Source organism: Lacerta agilis, chromosome 1, assembly GCF_009819535.1.
Source record: "Lacerta agilis isolate rLacAgi1 chromosome 1, rLacAgi1.pri, whole genome shotgun sequence".
NCBI lineage: Eukaryota > Metazoa > Chordata > Lepidosauria > Squamata > Lacertidae > Lacerta > Lacerta agilis.
In genome coordinates this window covers 5239221-5259556 of record NC_046312.1, presented here as the reverse complement: position 1 = coordinate 5259556, position 20336 = coordinate 5239221, and the positions used below count along the sequence as shown (strand labels likewise).

The window sequence follows — 20336 nt, the reverse complement described above, 5'->3', positions numbered from 1 at the left end:
CTCTTAACCACTACACCACACTGGCTCTCATAGATAGATAGATGGATAGATGGATAGATAGATAGATGGATAGATAGATAGATAGATGATAGATAGATAGATAGATAGATAGATAGATAGATAGATGATAGATAGATGAAGAGTTTGGATTTGATATCCCGCTTTATCACTACCCGAAGGAGTCTCAAAGCAGCTAACATTCTCCTTTCCCTTCCTCCCCCCAGAACAAACCCTCTGCGAGGTGAGTGGGGCTGAGAGACTTCAGAGAAGTGGGACTAGCCCAAGGTCACCCAGCAGCTGCATGTGGAGGAGCGGAGACGCGAACCCGGTTCACCAGATTACAAGTCCACCACTCTTAACCACTACACCACACTGGCTCTCATAGATAGATAGATGGATAGATGGATAGATGGATAGATAGATAGATAGATAGATAGATAGATGATAGATGATAGATAGATAGATGATAGAGATAGATAGATAGATAGATAGATAGATAGATAGATAGATAGATGAAGAGTTTGGATTTGATATCCCGCTTTATCACTACCCGAAGGAGTCTCAAAGCAGCTAACATTCTCCTTTCCCTTCATCCCCCCACAACAAACCCTCTGTGAGGTGAGTGGGGCTGAGAGACTTCAGAAAAGTGTGACTAGCCCATGGTCACCCAGCAGCTGCATGTGGAGGAGCGGAGACGCGAACCCGGTTCACCAGATTACAAGTCTACCGCTCTTAATCACTACACCACACTGGCTCTCACACTGGAGAGGGGTGGATTTGGACTAGATCACCCCAGGAGGCCCCCTCTAACTGAAATCCTGCGATTCTATGAAATTTATTCATTCATTATAAAGTTGCAAGAAAGGAGGTTCAAACTAAACAGCAGGAAGAACGTTCTGACAGTAAGAGCTGCTCGACAGTGGGACGGTCCCGCTCGGGAGGTTGTGGACTCTCCTTCCTGGGAGGTTTTTAAGCTGAAGTTGGAAGGCCATCTGTCATGGATGCTTTAGCCGAGATTCCTGCATGGCAGGAGGTTGGACTAGATGACCCTTTGGAGTCCCTCCCAACTCTATGATTCTATGATTATGCCATGCAAACAACAAAACAAAAAGCCACTGGATTGGAAATATACACCACAATGAACAATATTCCTTTGTTTTTGTTGCAGTCGACAGACATGGCTACTCCTCTGGAAGCAGCACAAACAGTATTAATTTAAATAAGGAGTGGGGCAGCTGTGGGTCTCTGATTGTTGTTGAACGCCAGCTCCCATGCCTAACCATTGGGTAGGTAAAAGGTAAAGGCAAAAGACCCCTGGACGGTTAAGTCCAGTCAAAGGCGACTATGGGGTTGCGGTGCTCATCTCGCTTTTCAGGCTGAGGGAGACGTTGTTTGTCCACAGACAGCTTTCCGGGTCATGTGGCCAGAAGGACTAAACCGCTTCTGGCACAACGGGACACTGTGATGAGTGCCAGAACGCATGGAAATGCTGTTTACCTTCCCGCCAGAGCAGTACCTATTTATCTACTTGCACTGGCGTGCTTTTGAACTGCTATGTTGGCAAGAGCTGGGCAAGAGCAACAGGGGATTTGAACTGCTGACCTTCTGATCGGCAAGCCCCAGAGGCTCAGTGGTTTTAGACCACAGCGCCACCCGCATCCCCACTGAAATGAATGCGCACCCTGGAGTCCTCAGACAACTCTCACGTATTTCAACTAGGCTTCTCCAGGAGAAGTCGCTGCTGCGTTTAGATCTTTGCAGCAACTCGGTGCAACCCAGGAGACCTACACAATTCCACTCCCTCTTTCCTGGCTTGGAACCCTAACGGATGTTTGTTACCCTGGCTGTTGCCATGTTTTGAAAACCTTCGAATAACAATATTTATTTAGGAATAGGAAGTGGGGCAGGATATGCAAACCTGCCGGAAGGGCCGCAGCAGGGATCATTCGGCTTGTAACTCGAAGGGTTAATACAGTGCTCGTAGCCAAGGGGAGGTGGTGGAGGGGTTGCTTAGCAACCAGGGATGCTTGACAGAGGCAGCACGTGCTCTGATTGGCTGCGTAGCTGTGACACTCCTCTGGCTGCCTAACTGAACCTGACTCTGTTCTCAACCATCCCTGGCCCTAATTTAGGCATGGCTTCTTTCCCCTCGAGTTATACGCTGTTTTCTTCAAGTTTGCTCGGTGCGGTGCTACCGGGTGGGGGAAAAGGAAAGAGCCCTCCCGCGCCCCCCCCCGGAGACCGCCAGCCGCGACTTACTTGTGCCCGTGCCCGTTCCGATCGTGTTGATGGTTGCGGGGACGGAAGAGGAGGAATAGAGAGGGAGGTGGCCGTTTTCGCAGCCCAGGTTCTTATCCTGCCAGCTGGAGGCGCTGACGCAGATGCCGGAGTCCCGCGAGCTCTGCCACCCGTTGAGCTTATCGTCCGAGTTCTGTCTTTGGTGATAGTAGTGCGACGGCCCGTAATCGACCGAGTCGGACCGGCCCCTGCTCTGGCTCCCGTAGGTGCCCAGCGATGTGCGGTCCTCCAGGTGGTTAAGCCACATCGCCAGGGCGCTCCTGTCCTCCAGGGACGTGGCGGGGTGGATCAGGGCGTAAGACAGGAGCTGCCTGCTCTCCTCTATGTGCTGGTTGTGCTCGATGGAGTGAGCCAGGATTTTGGGGAGGAGCTTCATGTACTCCACCTTCGCCTCGATGTTCCCCGGCTTCAGCAGAGGCAGGTGCGTCAGCAAGAGGGAAATCACTTTGTCCTTCGATTCCTGCTGCCACTGGTTAATGATTCCTGTTGGGGCGGGAGAAAGAGAGTTGTGAAATCAGCAAACTGCCCGAGATTCAGGCGGCTTTTGCGAGGCCGATCCACGGAGAACAAGGAACGACGCAGTCTGGTTCCCCCCCCCTCCTCCCACGAAGAAGAAGAAGAAGAAGAAGAAGAAGAAGAAGAAGAAGAAGAAGAAGAAGAAGAAGAAAAGGGAGTGCGAAACCAAACCGAACAGGTGACTTGATCTCTCTGCTGGAAGTGTGCAGACTTCTGAGTCACACAGAACACCCAGGCGGGGAAAAGACGCCATGCGCCGATTTTCTCAGCCTGTTATTGCAATCAGGAAGACTAAAGAAATTTAATAGAGGACATAAAATTTTAATAAATAGAAATAATATGTTATGGGAAGGGGGATTATTGGGTTGTTTTTGGTTTTTTTATTACGTATTCTGCGTTTTTTATGTTGCAGTTTTGTGCTGCGGACCGGCCCGAGATCTACGGGCATAGGAGAGTATGCAAAATTAATAAGTAAAATAAAAACAACGAATAAAATAAAGAAATCACACCTGTGTCAGCTGCCCTGTTGCCACCGGCAGAAGATACAGTCAGGAAAGATATGCGAGGGTCACTGATTCACACAGACCTGTACTGATCATTTGTGAACCAGGGGAAGAAAACAAATACTTACCTGTTACACGGGGATTCGAACCGCCGACCTTCTGATCGGCAAGCCCTACGCTCTGAGGTTTAGACCACAGCGCCACCCACATCCCATATCCTAACATTGTGCAAATTCCACTTGGAAAGCTGACACAGAGAGAGCCAAATGTCTCCGCGTGTGGGTTATGGCAGGTTTACAGATAAAAGTGGGGGCAGAAAGGCAGGAGCTGCTGCAGAAGGAAGGAAGGAACGAAGGAAGCGGAAAGCCGTGTAGGAGAAAAAGAATGACAAACATCTCGGTCCAAGAGGCACATTTGTGCTCAGATCGCCCAAACCCACACAGCCCTATGGCGGTCATAGAACCGCCTCCGACATCACACGCATGCCTGAAATACACAGAGCTCTCTCCTTGTGTTTCATGGCCGACAATCCCCCCCACCCCACCCGCACAAAACACCACCAGCTGGAAATCCAACTGGACAGTTCAGGGTAGTTTCTAATCAGATCTAATACACACACACACACACACGCGTAGTGTTCAAGAAGCCTTTCAGACAGTGGTTCCTGAATTTCATAGAATCATAGAATCCTAGAGTTGGAAGAGACTCCAAGGGCCATCCAGTCCAACCCCTTGCCAAGCAGGAAACACCATCAAAGCATTCCTGACAGATGGCTGTCAAGCCTCCGCTTAAAGACCTCCAAAGAAGGAGACTCCACCACACTCCTTGGTAGCAAATTCCACTGTCCTACAGCTCTTACTGTCAGGAAGTTCTTCCTAATGTTTAGGTGGAATCTTCTTTCTTGTAGTTTGAATCCATTGCCCCGTGTCCGCTTCTCTGGAGCAGCAGAAAACAACCTTTCACCCTCCTCTATATGACATCCTTTGATATATTTGAACAGGGCTATCATATCACCCCTTAACCTTCTCTTCTTTTGGGGCACCGCTCCCTTGGTCCCGTAAACTCACGTCAGTGCCCCCCCTGCCCTAGAAAAAAGCATTATTCATAAACAGCTGTTTGCATGGCCCACCCAGGAAGATATAAGCACAATTAACAGCAACGGCGCGTTTATTCAAAATCCAATTAAGGCCATGTAGTTTAATTAATTCAACAAAACCGATGAACTTGATGATCCAGTGATACCAGCTTTTCAAGGTCTAATAGCTCTTTGCACCTACCTACCCCTGCAGCCCCCTTGCCTCTTGGCACCTCCTCCCCCCCAGGTGATCCCACTGCCCCCCAGGGGGTGTTACTGCTCACGTTGGAAACCACACTGATTTAGGACTTCTTAGGTTTTTGATACTTGAGAATGGTGCTTTCTAGATTAAAGCTGGAGGCACACTTCAAAATGCAATGTTACCTGCAGCCTTGACCACTCCAGAAGATAGAATCATAGAGTTGGAAGAGACCACAAGGGCCATCCACACCAAGCCCCTCTTACAATAATATATTCACTCATTTCTCAACACCTCCTTTCTCTCACTTGGCCCAGTCAAGTCAAGGCTCAGGGATGGATCTCGGCTTTCAGGCCAATGGCGAAACTTCTGAGATTCCTCTCCACTAATCAGCTGCATCTCAGAAGCCTCGGATGCCCACAGATACTAACCTGAACTTTACCATTCATCGTACTCTTTCCCAACCTGGTGCCCACCAGATGCTGATGGAGCCCAACTTCCATCTCACCTGACCTTTGACCCTGTTTGGTGCAGGTGATCTACCTGAACAGCAGCCGGTTGGTCACTGTGCTTTCGGCAGACTTCACATACAGTTCTGGTGGAAGCCCAGCAGATATTTCCTCTCGATATAAAGGCAATTCCTGTCAGCTGTATATTCTCGACACCTTCGGCTTTTACGTCCAAGCATCTCAACAGGGTCAGCAAAATTCCAGCACTTAAGTGATCTACACGATTACAGGTAGGTAGCCGTGTTGGTCTGCCATAGTAAAAAAATAAAATCCTTCCAGTAGCACCTTAGAGACCAACTAAGTTTGTTCTTGGTACGAGCTTTCGTGTGCATGGACACTTCTTCAGATCTACACAAATCACTTATAGGCAGAGTGGGTGCAGGTTATGGCATAAGCTGAACATTGTTTTCTGTAAGCACGGCTATGAGTGTGTTCACAACCAGACGCTTTCACACTCAGGTGCAAGACACAAGCTGAAGCCACTCTGACCAAGGGAACCACAGTGTAAAGCCACAATATCAGCTTGCTCCCTGAGTAAAGCCACATTAATACCATACATTTAAAAGCACCATGAAACCACTTTAAACAGTCATGGCTTCTTCCCCCAGAGTATTCTGGGAGCTGTAGTTTGCTAAGGGTGCAGAGAGCTGTTAGGACACCCCCGTTTCCCGTCACAGAGCTGCAACTCTCAGAGTTCCTGGTGAACTGGGGCTGATTGTTGAACCACTCTGTGAAAGAGTAGCTTAGCAATGTTATCAAGCTCTCTCTCTCTCTTTGAATGCAGAACTAAAATTCAGGAAAGCGGGTGTGCTCCAGGTACTGAACATTTGGGGAACACTGATCAAAAGACACCCCATATCGGTGGGACGATCTCTTGGAGCCAGATGCTCCAAAATAACCAAAACGCCGCCACCACTGCCTTGAGAGTTGGAAGTTTCACAGGAAGGAGGAGGCTCTGAGGCGCTTTCGTAAGAATGTAAATGAGCAATGCAAAGAAATCTGGCGGGTGGGAGAATCAATGAGCAAATCCCCCCCCCAGTGATTTCTTCTTCTTTTTTACCATTTGTAAACAAGACATCAATTTATAACAAGGAGCCAGGAGTATAATTAAAGACCACTAGGATTATTAAAAGACGCCTGCTTCTTGGGAGGAAAGCAATGACAAACCTAGACAGCATCTTAAAAAGCAGAGACATCACCTTGCAGACAAAGGTCCGTATAGTTAAAGCTATGGTTTTCCCAGTAGTAATGTACAGAAGTGAGAGCTGGACCATAAAGAAGGCTGATCGCCGAAGAATTGATGCTTTTGAATTCTGGTGCTGGAGGAGACTCTTGAGAGTCCCATGGACTGCAAGAGGATCAAACCTATCCATCCTTAAAGAAATCAGCCCTGAGTGGAAGGACAGATCCTGAAGTTGAGGCTCCAGTACTTTGGCCACCTCATGAGAAGAGAAGACTCCCTGGAAAAGACCCTGATGTTGGGAAAGATGGAGGGCACAAGGAGAAGGGGACGGCAGAGGATGAGATGGTTGGACAGTGTTCTCGAAGCGACTGGCATGAGTTTGGCCAAACTGCGGGAGGCAGTGAAAAACAGGCATGCCTGGTGTGCTCTGGTTCATGGGGTCATGAAGAGTCGGACACGACTGAACGACTGAACAACAACAACAAAGGATTATTTTGGTAAAAATGAAGAAGGAAAACACAGCCCTAGGAATCCAAGAATAACGCAGCGGCAAATGAGGTCTTATTCCTACGCAGCGTTACCGAGGTGCATTTAAGAGCTCTGCTTGTTACTAGACCGGTCTTAAAATTGCTGTTCTATTACGCTCTTGTTTTCAGTTTCGGAGGTGCGGTCCCAACACATCTGGAAGGGCACCAGGTTGGGGAAGGCTGGAAGGCGATGGTAGTCTAAGAAGGGGCAGTTTAAGGGAGAAAAGGGGGAAATAACACACATACAGTTTCTGGAAAACATAGCCCCAGCAAACTAAACCATCTCGGTCGCTCATCTTCAAATCCTGTTGAAGAGAAGTCAACAAAAATGAAGAGGGAGTCAGACCGATGGTCCGTCTAGAGATAAATCGGCAGCATCTCTCCAGGATGCCTTTTTTAGCCATCCTAACCGGAGAGTAAATTGTGCAACATCTCAGGGCTAGTGGAGGGGATGCGAAGACACCATCCTTGCTTTCCAAGGCACACAGAGAAGTTTCTATACTGGAGCTAAGAATAACCCTGCAGACTTTTGACACAGCTCAATCTGAACTGGGTAAAAGATGACAGCAGAGGGTCCCTTATTGGCTGTGCCTGTAATCACGCATCACACAGTCATGGAGGAAAGGGCTACATCACTAGCCATGATGAGCAGATTTTGCAGGAGGAAAATATGAATCCCTGTGACCCACATGTGCTGGGTAAATAATGAAAGAACTGGCTGGTTGTCTGGATTCAAAATGCAGGCTTTGCACACTTTACAGCAGGAGAAAGCTCCCAATAGCAGCAGTATAGCCTTAGGAATATTGGTTGTTAAACTCTTTTGTCCCGTTTAATCCACTTGCAAACAGTGCTCCTCTCTTTCTACCTCTCTTGCAATGAACAGATCACACACTGTTAAGTAAGTTTGAAATGCTTTACTTACAAAACATTCCAAAGGTTGGGTTCATGCATTGATTGAAGCAGCAGCAAGGAGAACACAAGCGGAATACTCTTGGGTAGAAAATACAGAGAGAGAGCTTCAAACATGTACTCTAAACTTGGAGCAAAGCTTAGACCCACCTTCCTTGGTCAGTTGCATGACATGGAAAGAGAGGGAACAGGAAGAGAAGGCTTCACTTCTTCACTCATCGAATAGAGTAGAGGTGACCCGAGTCTAGGAACACAGCTCTATCATCTTAACCCCTTCATGAGCTAACTAGCACTCATGCATAGTTATGTTTGACTTCAATTTCCCACAGATTCTGCAGCTCTTTTTGAAAATGCTTGTGAATTTGGAGCAGGGCAGGATTAAGGTGAAGGATGAATGTGTTGCCACTTAAAAAGGCGGTGAGAGACAGGTGGACTATATGATGCACATGAGAAGGGGAAGTACTGAAGGCTGGCATAGGAAGCAAGCCACTCACTGAAATGCCATGCATGTCTCAGATATTGCAAAGTGCTGCACCCAGACCAGAGGCTCCCACTCCAAGCCGGGAGCATGATGTAAGGGGGCTCTACGTCACGGGCAGAGCCAGCCCATGTTTGGCACTCAGAAGGTCCCAGGTTCAAATCCTGGCATCTCCACTTAAAAGGATTGGTGTGTGTGAGAGAGTGGGAAGAAGTCTCTCTGACTGAGTTCCCAGAGAGCGACTGTTGGCCAGAGCAGGCAACACCAGGCTGGATGGGCAAATAGTATCACCTGGGGTTGGCTATATAGGGTATATTTTTTCAAAAAATGTTGTTAGTAGCAGTGACTACATAATTGCACGAGCACTGTTCCAGAGTATTTTTCATTTTCATGTATATTATATCTATTCAAATAAAGATTGGGTATGTAACTTCTTTATATTACAGTTTATAATTTCTACGCTATTTGAAGTTGTTGTTATGCATGTGCAGGTCATCGTTTGAAAATTTTATTTTCAGTTTATGAAGAAATTACATATCTTTCTACTAACGAGTGTTGAACTAATTCGCTGATGAAGAATTCAACGAAACAGTAGCTGTTATCCGGAAACACTGTTCAGAGTTGGACATAAGAATTGGACATTTGCTTGTTCACATCTTGTTCTCCGCCGGGTAAAGTCTGGCACCGTGATTCATTTAAGGACTTTCAGAGACTTCAGTTTGTTAGTTTGGATGTTTTGAATCATTCCATAAAGATTTTCATATTGTATTTGTTTCTGGTCATCGTGTTGATTTTGATATTGCTGACTCACATTTTGCAATACAGTGGTTTGCTTGTTTACTTACTGGATGGGCAAATGGCCTGACCTGGTGTGATGCATGGGGAAGGACCATTTGCACCCGGTCCCAAGAAATGACAGCTTTGCCATCATGCCAACAGCTGCTCTCTGGTCTGGTGAGCCAGACAATAGAGAAAAATTGGAAAGCATTCAAAAATTATATAGGAAATAATCCCAAAATGTGATAGAACTGTATTCATGTATGCCACAACAGCAGCTAGAATTTTGATAGTGGTGGTGGTGGTGACGGTGAGGTGCTGCAAGGAAGGAAACACTAAAGCAGGGGTCAGCAACCTTTTTCAGCCGTGGGCCAGTCCACGGTCCCTCAAACCATGTGTTGCGGGCCAGTCTATATATTTTTTTTGGGTGGGGGAATGAACGAAGCACACAATCTACTCATGTTAAAAACACCAGGCAGGCCCCACAAATAACCCAGAGATGCATTTTAAACTGTTACAGAAATTATGGGGGGGGGGGTCACCTAAGCAAAGTCTCCTCCTGAGTAAACTCATTTGGGGTGTGGAGTGATGCCCTTAAGGGGACCCATCTCTCTGCCATGATCCAGTAGGCGAGAGACCACGTACACAGGGAAATGCCTCAGCAGGTAATCTCTGGGTGCTTCAGGCTAATATCCCTCAACCAGAATCCCATTGTTCTCTCCCAGATAAGTGCTCAAGGTATCCTTGCCAGTACTTAACACCCATTCACACTTCTCAGGGCTATCTCCCTGATATTGCTCTGTTTCCCCCATATGCTAATCTTGTCTTTCCTGTTTTTCCTATATGTAAATCATGTATAACCCTTCCCTTTCGTGATGTAGTGATGATGTAGTAATGATGTTTTCAAACTGTATTCTGGGATATGATAGGGGTTTTAAAAAGTTCTTGTAACACTGCTCTGGGTGTGCAGTTTTGACTGTAACCTATTGCGCAATAAACCCTGTCTTGTCCTTGCTCCAGTGGCTGGACTTCTTTTATTTAACTCCGCAGAAACCAGTGGGCCTATCCCTAAGGGCCAGGTGGCTGGGCAGTTCCACACCTGGGATTTTTTTCCGTAACAAAACAAAAGGACACATTCTACTCATGTTAAAACACGCTGATTCCCGGACTGTCCGCGGGCCGGATTGAGAAGGCGATTGGGCCGCATCCAGCCCACGGGCCTTCGGTTGCCTACCCTTGCGCTAAAGCGACGCATTGCTTTTCGCTTTGTTTTGTCAAAGCGGGGCGCACAAACTATTTTAGTGCTCTCGACCAAACTGAAAACAAAACGGATCGTCCCTTGCGCAAGCCTTCTCCTCATGTGATGCTTCCATGTGACACTGTCATGTGACCGCCAGTCTTCTCCCCCCCCCCGCCCCCCGTTTCCCAATTTTATTTTTGCAGGTTCCGCGTGTGACCGGCCACAAGGCTTGAGCTCCAAGCTGGCTCTCTTGTGACCTGTAATAACACCAGTCTAAATTTAGACGGCACACGCTTTCACTCCGTCCCTTTTCCGCCCCTGCCAAGCGGAACGCGAGGAGTTTTCTGTCCCATGCCTGTCCATGCTGCAGGTGGCGCTCTGGAGCAATGGCTTCCCCATAGTCAGCTTTCAGAGTCTCCCGCATAAGCATCTGGTCGGCCACTGTGAGAACAGGATGCTAGACAAGGTGGGCCAATGGCCTGATCCAGCAGACTTTCCTCATGTTCTTATGATTTAGCAATGACCGGAGATGCACTCTGTTATTTCAGGTCCATCCAACAAATTAGGGGGAAGAAAAACTCTCCGGATAGAATTGTAAAGAACACTTCGCAGATCTATTTATTTATCTGGTCTAGTTCCGATTCCAAGCAGATTTGGGTGTTTTTAACCCTCGGGCTGCTCTGTTTACTGAGCATTCACCCTGAATTGCTTGCAGAAAGCGGAGGCAGAGATTAGGTTGCATCGGGTCTCTATATTAAGCATTTGTTCTGATCTATTTAACGAGGGTGCTAATTTTATTATTTGCACCCCGCCCATCTGACTGGGTGGCCCCAGCCTCTCTGGGCAGCTTGCAACATATATAAAAACATAATAAATCACCAATAATTAAAAACCCTCCCTATACAGGGCTGCCTTCAGATGTCTCCTGAAACTTATATAGTTATTTATCTCTGATGTGAGTGAGTTCCACAGGGCGGATGGATAGATAAATAGATAGATAGATAGATAGATACAGGTGAAACTTGAAAAATTAGAATATCGTGGAAAAGTCCATTTATGTAAGCAATTGTTTTCATTAGCTACTGGAGTTTAATATATGAGATAGACTCATGACATGCAAAGCGAGGTATGTCAAGCCTTTGCTTGTTATAATTGTGATGATTATGGCGTTCAGCTGATGAAAACCCCAAAGTTGAAATTGTTAATTTGGGGTTCTCATCAGCTGTACGCCATAACCATCACAATCGTAACAAATAAAGGCTTGACATATCTCACTTTGAATGTCGTGAGTCTATCTCATATATTAGTTTCACCTTCTAATTTGAATTACTGGAAGAAATGAACCTCTCCACGATATTCTAATTTTTCGAGTTTCACCTGTAGATAGATAGATGGATAATTTATACCCCTCCCATCTGGCTAGGTTTCCCCAGACACTCTGGGCGGCCTCCAGCAAAATATTAAAATACGATGTACGTTCGTCCAGCATTCATTCTGATTTGCTTGTGGGGAGCTAATATGCCTTACCGTTCAATCATTCATTCGTCCGCCAGACGTTTCCAGAGTGGCAAGCAATTAACACTGATAGAAACTTAGAGCAAAATAAACGGAACGACATCTTGTAAGATTTATAACTATCACAAATAAAATAGGCCGTAGAAGCTAAAATAAGGTATCACCAGGATTTCAGCCCTCCCCAGAAACCTGGGCAGAGGGGCTGCATCTGTACCTGAATGAAAGCATTGTCACCTGAATGTATCACCTGGGGGCGGGGAGACTGTCAAAGCTTCCTGGATACTCTCCCCAACACAAACACACCTCAAATATGGGTTTGTGTGAAGGTGGTCTCTCCAATTAAAAGGATGGAAATGTAATTGATGGTGTGTGTGTGTGTGTGAAACTTTTAATCCTAATTAGGAATATTTGAGGATTCCATTCAATCCAGATTTTTCAGCAAACTGGCTTGATTTGCCCTTTTCTCGGGCTAATGCACAGGTCGCAGCGCCCCTTCTGCTTCACGCTGAATTTCGCCACAGAGTTTTCAAACCCCAAAAGTGTACTTATATGTACATGAATATGTAAAATACGCAAAATGGTTTTTAATCGTGAAAAATATAAAGCAAATTTCCATTTGTGAAGTAAATAAATCACAGCGACTTGCGGGAATGGGACAAAAAATACAAGCCTTCGGCAACCTGGAATCCTCCAGGTGTTTTGAACTATAACTCTTATACAGCCATGGCTGGCACCCTCCAGATGTTTTGAACTACAACTCCCCTGCAGCCGCGGCTGGCACCCTCCAGATGTTTTGAACTACAACTCCACTGCAGCCGCGGCTGGCACCCTCCAGATGTTTTGAACTACAACTCCCCTCCAGATGTTTTGAACTACAACTACCCTGCAGCCGCGGCTGGCACCCTCCAGATGTTTTGAACTACAACTGCCCTGCAGCCGCGGCTGGCCCCTCCAGATGTTTTGAACTACAACTCCCCTGCAGCTGTGGCTGGCACCCTCCAGATGTTTTGAACTACAATTCCCATACAGCCGCGGCAACAGGTTGGTGAAGGCTGGAACAGATTTATGAATGAACACATTGGCTCAGACCGGAAACAGTTTGATTCTCCCATCCCTAACCCTAAACCCTGAATTTGCCTTTGGTCTCATTTTTCTCTTGGGACCAAAAGAGGAGGAGGAGGAGGACTGGAAACCACACTAAGAGATAAATGGGCAAAGCAAAGAAGTGTCATTGACAAAAAGGGGGGGGGAGAATAAAGCCAGAACAAACAGAGCAGAGGGGGAAACGATCAAACACAAATTCCAAGCGACTGACACAGAAGCTGGACAGGCAACAATGACTCATGGAGGCCAATAAAAATGTGCCTGGGTCCCCTGCCATATGACGCAAAGCGTGATGACTTCCACATTTAAGGAAGAGGGGGCGGGTGGGAGAAGAGGGTGAAATCATTGCAGCGCAGGAGCCAGACTGGAAAGGCGGCCGGCCAAATGGAACACCACCGGCTGCAATCTCCATGGCCAACTGGAAATTTAAAAAGGAAAGGAAAGGAAAGGAAAGGAAGGAGAGCGCAAGAGACTCTTGGAAGGGAACACGGAAGCAAGGCTTAGGACATCCGAATTTCCTCTCTGCCTCTCCCCTGGGCTGCATCTCTCTCTGCCCCCATTTTGAACAGCCAGAAGTCTTCCTCGGCAGAAGGATGGAGGGTTTGCGGCATGCCGGAGATCAACGCTGGCATTTCCAGGTTGCTTGTTTTCATACCGAGGTGGGGAGACACTGGGGAGTTGTGGTTAGAGCAGAGCTAAGCATCCCCAACTCGCTCAACCGTTCCTCATAAGGCTTGGTTTCCAGACCCTTGGTCATCTGGGCTGCCTTCCCCTAAACACCTTCCAGCTTGTCAGTATCCTTCTTAAACTGTGGTGCCCAGAACTGGACACAGTATTCCAGGTGGGGTCTGACTAAGGCAGAATTTTGTTGTTGTTCACTCGTTCAGTCGTGTCAACTCTTTGTGACCCAATGGACCAGAGGCACCCCTATCCTCCACTGCCTCCCGCAGTTTGGCCAAACTCATGCCAGTCGCTTCGAAGACACTGTCCAACCATCTCATCCTCTGTCATCCCCTTCTCCTTGTGCCAGTTCCTTCTCCAGGTGGATCACATTTAGTGTAAACTCTCTGCTATGACCAGTCCGTCTTGGGTGACCCTGCACAGCACAGCTCATGGCTTCTTGGAGTTATTCAAGCCCCTTCGCCACGACAAGGCAGTGTGATCCATGAAGGAGTATCCATGTATGGAAGTGAGAGCTGGACCATAAAGAAGGCTGATCGCCGAAGAATTGATGCTTTTGAATTATGGTGCTGGAGGAGACTCTGGAGAGTCCCATGGACTGCAAGAAGATCAAACATATCCATCCTTAAAGAAATCAGCCCTGAGTGCTCACTAGAAGGACAGATCCTGAAGTTGAGGCTCCAATCCTTTGGCCACCTCATGAGAAGAGAAGACTCCCTGGAAAAGACCCTGATGTTGGGAAAGATGGAGGGCACAAGGAGAAGGGGACGACAGAGGATGAGATGGTTGGACCGTGTTCTCGAAGCGACTGGCATGAGTCTGATCAAACTGTGGGAGGCAGTGGAAGACAGGAGTGCCTGGCGTGCTCTGGCCCATGGGGTCACCAAAAGTCGGACACGACTAACCGACTAAACAACAACAATGCAGCTACAGTTTAAATGCTAAGAAGATGAGTGGAGGCTGGCATCTGAGCTGCATCACCTGGCCTGGATTTCTGAAAAGAGCTTTTCAAAACTCTGGGTGGAAAAGCGCAGGTGAACTACACAAGGCACAGTGCCTGAGCTATAACTGTTGCTCGCATAGCAATCTCCCAAACTGAGTAAGGTTATCCCGCAGGAGTACTTTCCTGGAGTAAACTCTGGGCAAAATGAATTCTTGCAGCCCTTGGCCATTACTATGTGTTCTTATAGAATCAGAGGATTGTAGGGTTGGGAGGGAGACCCTGGAGATCATCCAGTCCAACCCCAGGAATACGCAGCTGTCCCATACAGGGATCGAACCCGCAACCTTGGCATTAGCAGCGCCAGGCAAGTGTGGAATGGATATCATGTATATTATGTGGCACCCGTATTTTGGGGAAACGAGAAAGTGAGAAAAACTGAACTTGGTAGATTCGCCCGTTCCTAGCTTAGGTCTTCCCCAAACATACTAAGAGTGCCCCACACACCTACTGCTAATGCATCTGATACCATATGCGAAAATATTGCTTAAGCACCGCTAGGTGTACATCTATGCCTCCGTGGGAACATGGCAGTGGGGGGGTTGGCAGACAGTGTACATATTGGAGGTGAAATCTTAGCTCCCCGTCTGAGTTGGCTTTAGAAGCTGCTGCCCTTGCTTTCTGCGTCTGGCAATTAACAAACAGCCTTCCCACCATTTGCCATTTCAGAAGAGAGACTCTTGCCCTCCGCCACCAAACGATTGCTTTTCGTTTCACGGCGGAGCCACCTGGCAAAACGTCCAAAACGGCGCAGCAGACGGGCTAAACCCGGCAGTGACTCTTTGAACCCGAGGCGTCAGGAGTTGAATATAAAAATAGCCGCATGATGCCTGCAGAAGCTCTGAGCTGCCAATCACATCGTGGAACGTCCAGGACTCCGTTGCAATTCCCAGGCTTATACAGTTGCCCCTCTGGGTTAACTTATAAATACTTTGCAGGTAGGTAGCCGTGTTGGTCTGCCATAGCCAAAACAAAATAATAATAATAATAATAATAATAATAATAATAATAATAATAATAATAATTCCTTCCAGTAGCACCTTAGAGACCAACTAAGTTTGTTCTTGGTATGAGCTTTCGTGTGCATGCATTTCGTATCTGAAGAAGTGTGCATGCACACGAAAGCTCATACCAAGAACAAACTTAGTTGGTCTCTAAGGTGCTACTGAAAGGAATTTTTTTTAAATTTTTATTTTGTTTTAAATACTTTGCGTTTAAGTTGAGGGTGGGATATGCAAGTTCCAAGGAGGTGCAAGGGGATATTTGCTTCCCCCCCCAGGGTATCCACCTTGTTTCCTCCAAGGAAATTAGGGTGGTTCACCGGGGGGGGGGCAGGTTTGCCCCATTATTCACAACAATCCTGCAGTCACATGAGGGAGCCTGGTTGGACCAGACCAAAGGTCCTGCTGTCCATCATCCTGTAGCAGCCTATCAGATGCCTTCATGAAACATAGAAGCAGTGCAAGGAGGCAATTTTCTCTAAACCACGGTTTCCCGAACAGGGGTCTCCAGCTGTTTTGGGACTACAATGCCCATCATCCCTGACCACCGGTCCTGCTAGCTAGGGATGATGGGAGTTGTAGTCCAAGACCCGAGTTTAGGAAACACTGCTTCAGGGGAATGGTTATTTGCTTGGGAAATAGAACAATAGAGATAGGTTCTGGGAAACCCCGGTTTCTGAAGGAATAATGGCTAGCTAGCTGGACAAATTTGTTGGGAGTTAATCAGCGGGACACAGTTTGTGGGGCTAAAAGAACAAAACATGTCTTTTGCTGCCTCAGCTCCAGCGTGATATTCCCAAGAAATAGATGCTTCTCCCCTGCCCTGAGTTAAAAGCAGCCGGTAGAAATACCAATTTAGAAACTCGCTGCTATTAAGAGGATGTAGCAAGACTACAAAATATGGTCTGAAGCTCAACATCAAAAAAACTAAGATCATAGCCACTGGTCCCATCACCTCCTGGCAAATAGAAGGGGAAGAAATGGAGGCAGTGAGAGATTTTACTTTCTTGGGCTCCATGATCACTGCAGATGGCGACAGCAGTCACGAAATTAAGACGCCTGCTTCTTGGGAGGAAAGCAATGACAAACCTAGACAGCATCTTAAAAAGCAGAGACATCACCTTGCCGACAAAGGTCCGTATAATTAAAGCTATGGTTTTCCCAGTAGTAATGTACAGAAGTGAGAGCTGGACCATAAAGAAGGCTGATCACCGAAGAATTGATGCTTTTGAATTATGGTGCTGGAGGAGACTCTTGAGAGTCCCATGGACTGCAAGGAGATCAAACCTATTCATTCTGAAGGAAATTAGCCCTGAGTGCTCACCGGAAGGACAAATCCTGAAGTTGAGGCTCCAGTACTTTGGCCACCTCATGAGAAGAGAAGACTCCCTGATGTTGGGAAAGATGGAGGGCACAAGGAGAAGGGGACGACAGAGGATGAGATGGTTGGACAGTGTTCTCGAAGCTACTAACATGAGTTTGGCCAAACTGCGAGAGGCAGTGAAGGATAGGCGTGCCTGGCGCGCTCTGGTCCATGGGGTCACGAAGAGTCGGACACGACTAAACAACTGAACAATAAAAAGCAAGACTTTTGTTTTATCCTGCGCCTTATTCCCAAGCAAACATTACAGAGCCATCTATGTGACGAGGGCATCTAGAGACTCCTGCGTAAGGCAGCTGTTTTTGGAATATGAGTTATTCTCAAGTGATTAATGAACGATTTCCCATCAGTGGGTGCGCAGCTACAATCTGTTTTATGCTGCACTTATTGACATGTTCTGCTTGCAATAGCTAGCTGCTTTTCTGCAAAGGCTCCGTTCTCTGAAGGGAATGCAGCAGCCTTCGGGTTTTTAAATTGTTACCAGCCTCAATCTTGCGAGATTTGTATGTGTGCGTGTGTTTTACCACTTAAGAGGAGGAAAACTCCTCTCTCTCTCTCTCTCTCTCTCTCTCTCTCTCTCTCTCTCTAACAGTAAATCTTGTTCTGTTACAGCTTTTTCTTGCTTTGTTTTTCAGCCATGGAAACACCGCAGGGAGGGGAGCTGGGAATTCTGCACCCGGTGGGAGACAGGGGAAAGACAGAGCGCAAGTCAAGATTCAATATGAGCGGAAATGGCAAGGGCCAAATTCTCTTCTGCGCAACGTTCCAGGGGCCACATGGCCCTGACAGGCATGGCCAGAGGCAAAGTGGTGAATGCGAATTTGACCTTTCGTACAGTGGGCACACACTCACATCCAGTGTCAGAAATTCCCCAGGCGCATTTTGCGATTGGTGCGGGTCCAATTGCAACCACTTGGGAGATCTCTGGAGGCCAGGTTGGTGACGGACATCTCCGCATGGCTGGCCCCTCCAGCTTTCTTAAGCAGAAGAGCCTATTTGTTGCAATTATCTCCCACTTTTTCCTCCAAGGAGTACGTGGTTCATCCCCCTCCTCAGTTAATCCCTACGACGACCCTGTGAGGTAGGCTAAGAGGTTGTGATTGACTCCAAGGTAGGGATTTGAACCCTGATCTCCCAGTCACTAATCCGGGCCTCAAACCACTACACCCCACTGGCTTCTTAGAGTGCATCTCTATAAATTTAGGTGAATAAATACGGGGAAAGCAAAATGTCACTTAGAAAAGGACCTGAAATATTTCCCTTGAAGCTTGAATCTGTTTTCTTCTGGTCTGTTTTATTTGATGTTTTCATGCATTTTAAACCACTTTGAGATTCCCCCCCTTTAAAATAAAATGAAATGAAAGCAGCAGCAAAAAAATTACACCGGGGGGGGGGATGGTGCCTGGACGTTCTGTTGTGATGACTGCAGGGCCATCTTTACCTGGGGGTGCGGGGCACCCGGGCGGCGAATTGTGCTGGGTGCCCAATATATTCTGGGGGGCGCCAAATGTATACCCACCGGATACCGGTCCCTCTTGATCGGCGGCAGTGAAAAGCAATGGAGCAAAAGTCCCCCCCCCGCCACTCTGTTATTCCGTAGCGACAAATATTCCCGATGAGTCAGGAAACAAAAGCAGTTATTTCCGCTGCATGTTGTTACAGGTGAGTAATTTTCCTTCCCAACAACTTTGGCATCCCCCCTCCCAAAAAAGCTCAACAACTTTGAGTCCCCCCCCACTAAATTTGGGGGGGGGTTCGGGTCGATCTTTGCACCCCGGCAGCGTATATGCTAAAGATGGCCCTGGGCGACCGTTTAAGGTGCCATTTGGCGATTATAGCTCATATATCTGAGTTTCTAACACGGCTAGCGCCCCTCTCTCTTTTCCATCCATACAAGCATCCATTATAGCCAGGAAAAAAACATATTTTGGGTGTGTGTGTTTGTGCGCATGCACAAAGCTTCTTCTTCTTCTTTGGCGATCACTTGTAGCCGAGTAAGATTGTCTTCCATGAACACGGTTTTAACAGTGAGTCCGGAAGTGACTGCGGAGGCCAGTTCCGGATCCACACGTACTTCCATGCTGGGAGGGGTGTGGTTTGGGAGGGGACAGGGAGGTGAACCTGAGATTCCCCATCCCTGGGTTTGTTGTTGTTGTTCAGTCGTTCAGTCGTGTCCGACTCTTCGTGACCCCATGGACCAGAGCACGCCAGGCACGCCTATCCTTCACTGCCTCCCACAGTTTGGCCAAACTCATGTTAGTAACTTCGAGAACACTGTCCAACCATCTTGTCCTCTGTCGTCCCCTTCTCCTTGTGCCCTCCATCTTTCCCAACATCAGGGTCTTTTCTAGGGAGTCTTCTCTTTTCATGAGGTGGCCAAATTACTGGAGCCTCAGCGTCAGGATCTGTCCTTCCTGTGAGCACTCAGGGCTGATTTCTTTAAGAATGGATAGGTTTGATCTTATTGCAGTCCATGGGACTCTCAAGAGTCTCCTCCAGCACCATAATTCAAAAGCATCAATTCTTCGACGATCAGCCTTCTTTATGGTCCAGCTCTCACTTCCGTACATCACTACTGGGAAAACCATAGCTTTAACTATACGGACCTTTGTCGGCAAGGTGATGTCTTTGCTTTTTAAGATGCTGTCTAGGTTTGTCGCTGCTTTTCTACCAAGAAGATCCCTGGGTTAGATAGTGGGAAAGGCTCTTCTATACTGGAGGTACTTAACTGGGTGGCTGGGGAAACCCAGCCAAATGGGTGGGGCATAAATAATAAAATTTTGATGATACTTATTATGTTAACTGGAGGCTGGTGACCTTTCATTGCGCAAGAGGTCATGTTGTTCGGATGCCTGATTATCCAGACCCTCTGGATACGAATTAAATTAGTTCTGGGGGTCCATCCGCAACCTGCAAAGTCCATAGGCAGAGGTATACACTTCCGGGTTTGCCGCGTTCATCACCCGAAAGTTACGTATCCAGAGCGGTACATAACTAGAGAGTCCATTGTACTCTATTCCAAACTTAAAAATGGAAAGCGTAATGCCGGTGGTCAACAAAAGAGGTTTAAAGATTCTCAAGGCAAATCTAAAAAGAATGTAGAATAAACACCAACAGCTGGGAAACACTGGCCTGCGAGAGCTCCAACTGGGGAACAGCTTTTACCAAAGGTGTTATGGACTTTGAAGATGCTCGAACTCAGGACAAACGGGAGAAACGTGCTAAGAGGAAGGTGCGTTTGGCAAACCCTCACCGCGATCAACCAGATGCCTCCAAGACCCTCCCCAACTCTTTGCGATGCCATAATTCAGTGCCACATTCTGTGCCCGGGTTTTCTGAGAAATATCAAACGACTCTATCCAGAGATGAACGAGCACAGTTCCACTCATGCAACAAGGCTTCCTCCCCGCAAATCTGCTCTGGAGTGCCCCCCCAGCCCC

General features: G+C 47.4%; 1 protein-coding gene across 2 annotated transcripts in view; it reads right to left on the bottom strand.

Annotated features, from left to right (window-relative positions):
• Window positions 1-20336, bottom strand: part of SAMD4A (sterile alpha motif domain containing 4A) — a 112927-nt gene that overhangs the window by 47971 nt on the left and 44620 nt on the right. For both annotated transcript variants that reach the window (XM_033164952.1, XM_033164868.1), the window contains exon 2: window positions 2260-2781. In XM_033164952.1, coding sequence (XP_033020843.1) covers window positions 2260-2781 — 522 coding nt within the window. The remainder of the gene's footprint in view (window positions 1-2259; window positions 2782-20336) is intronic.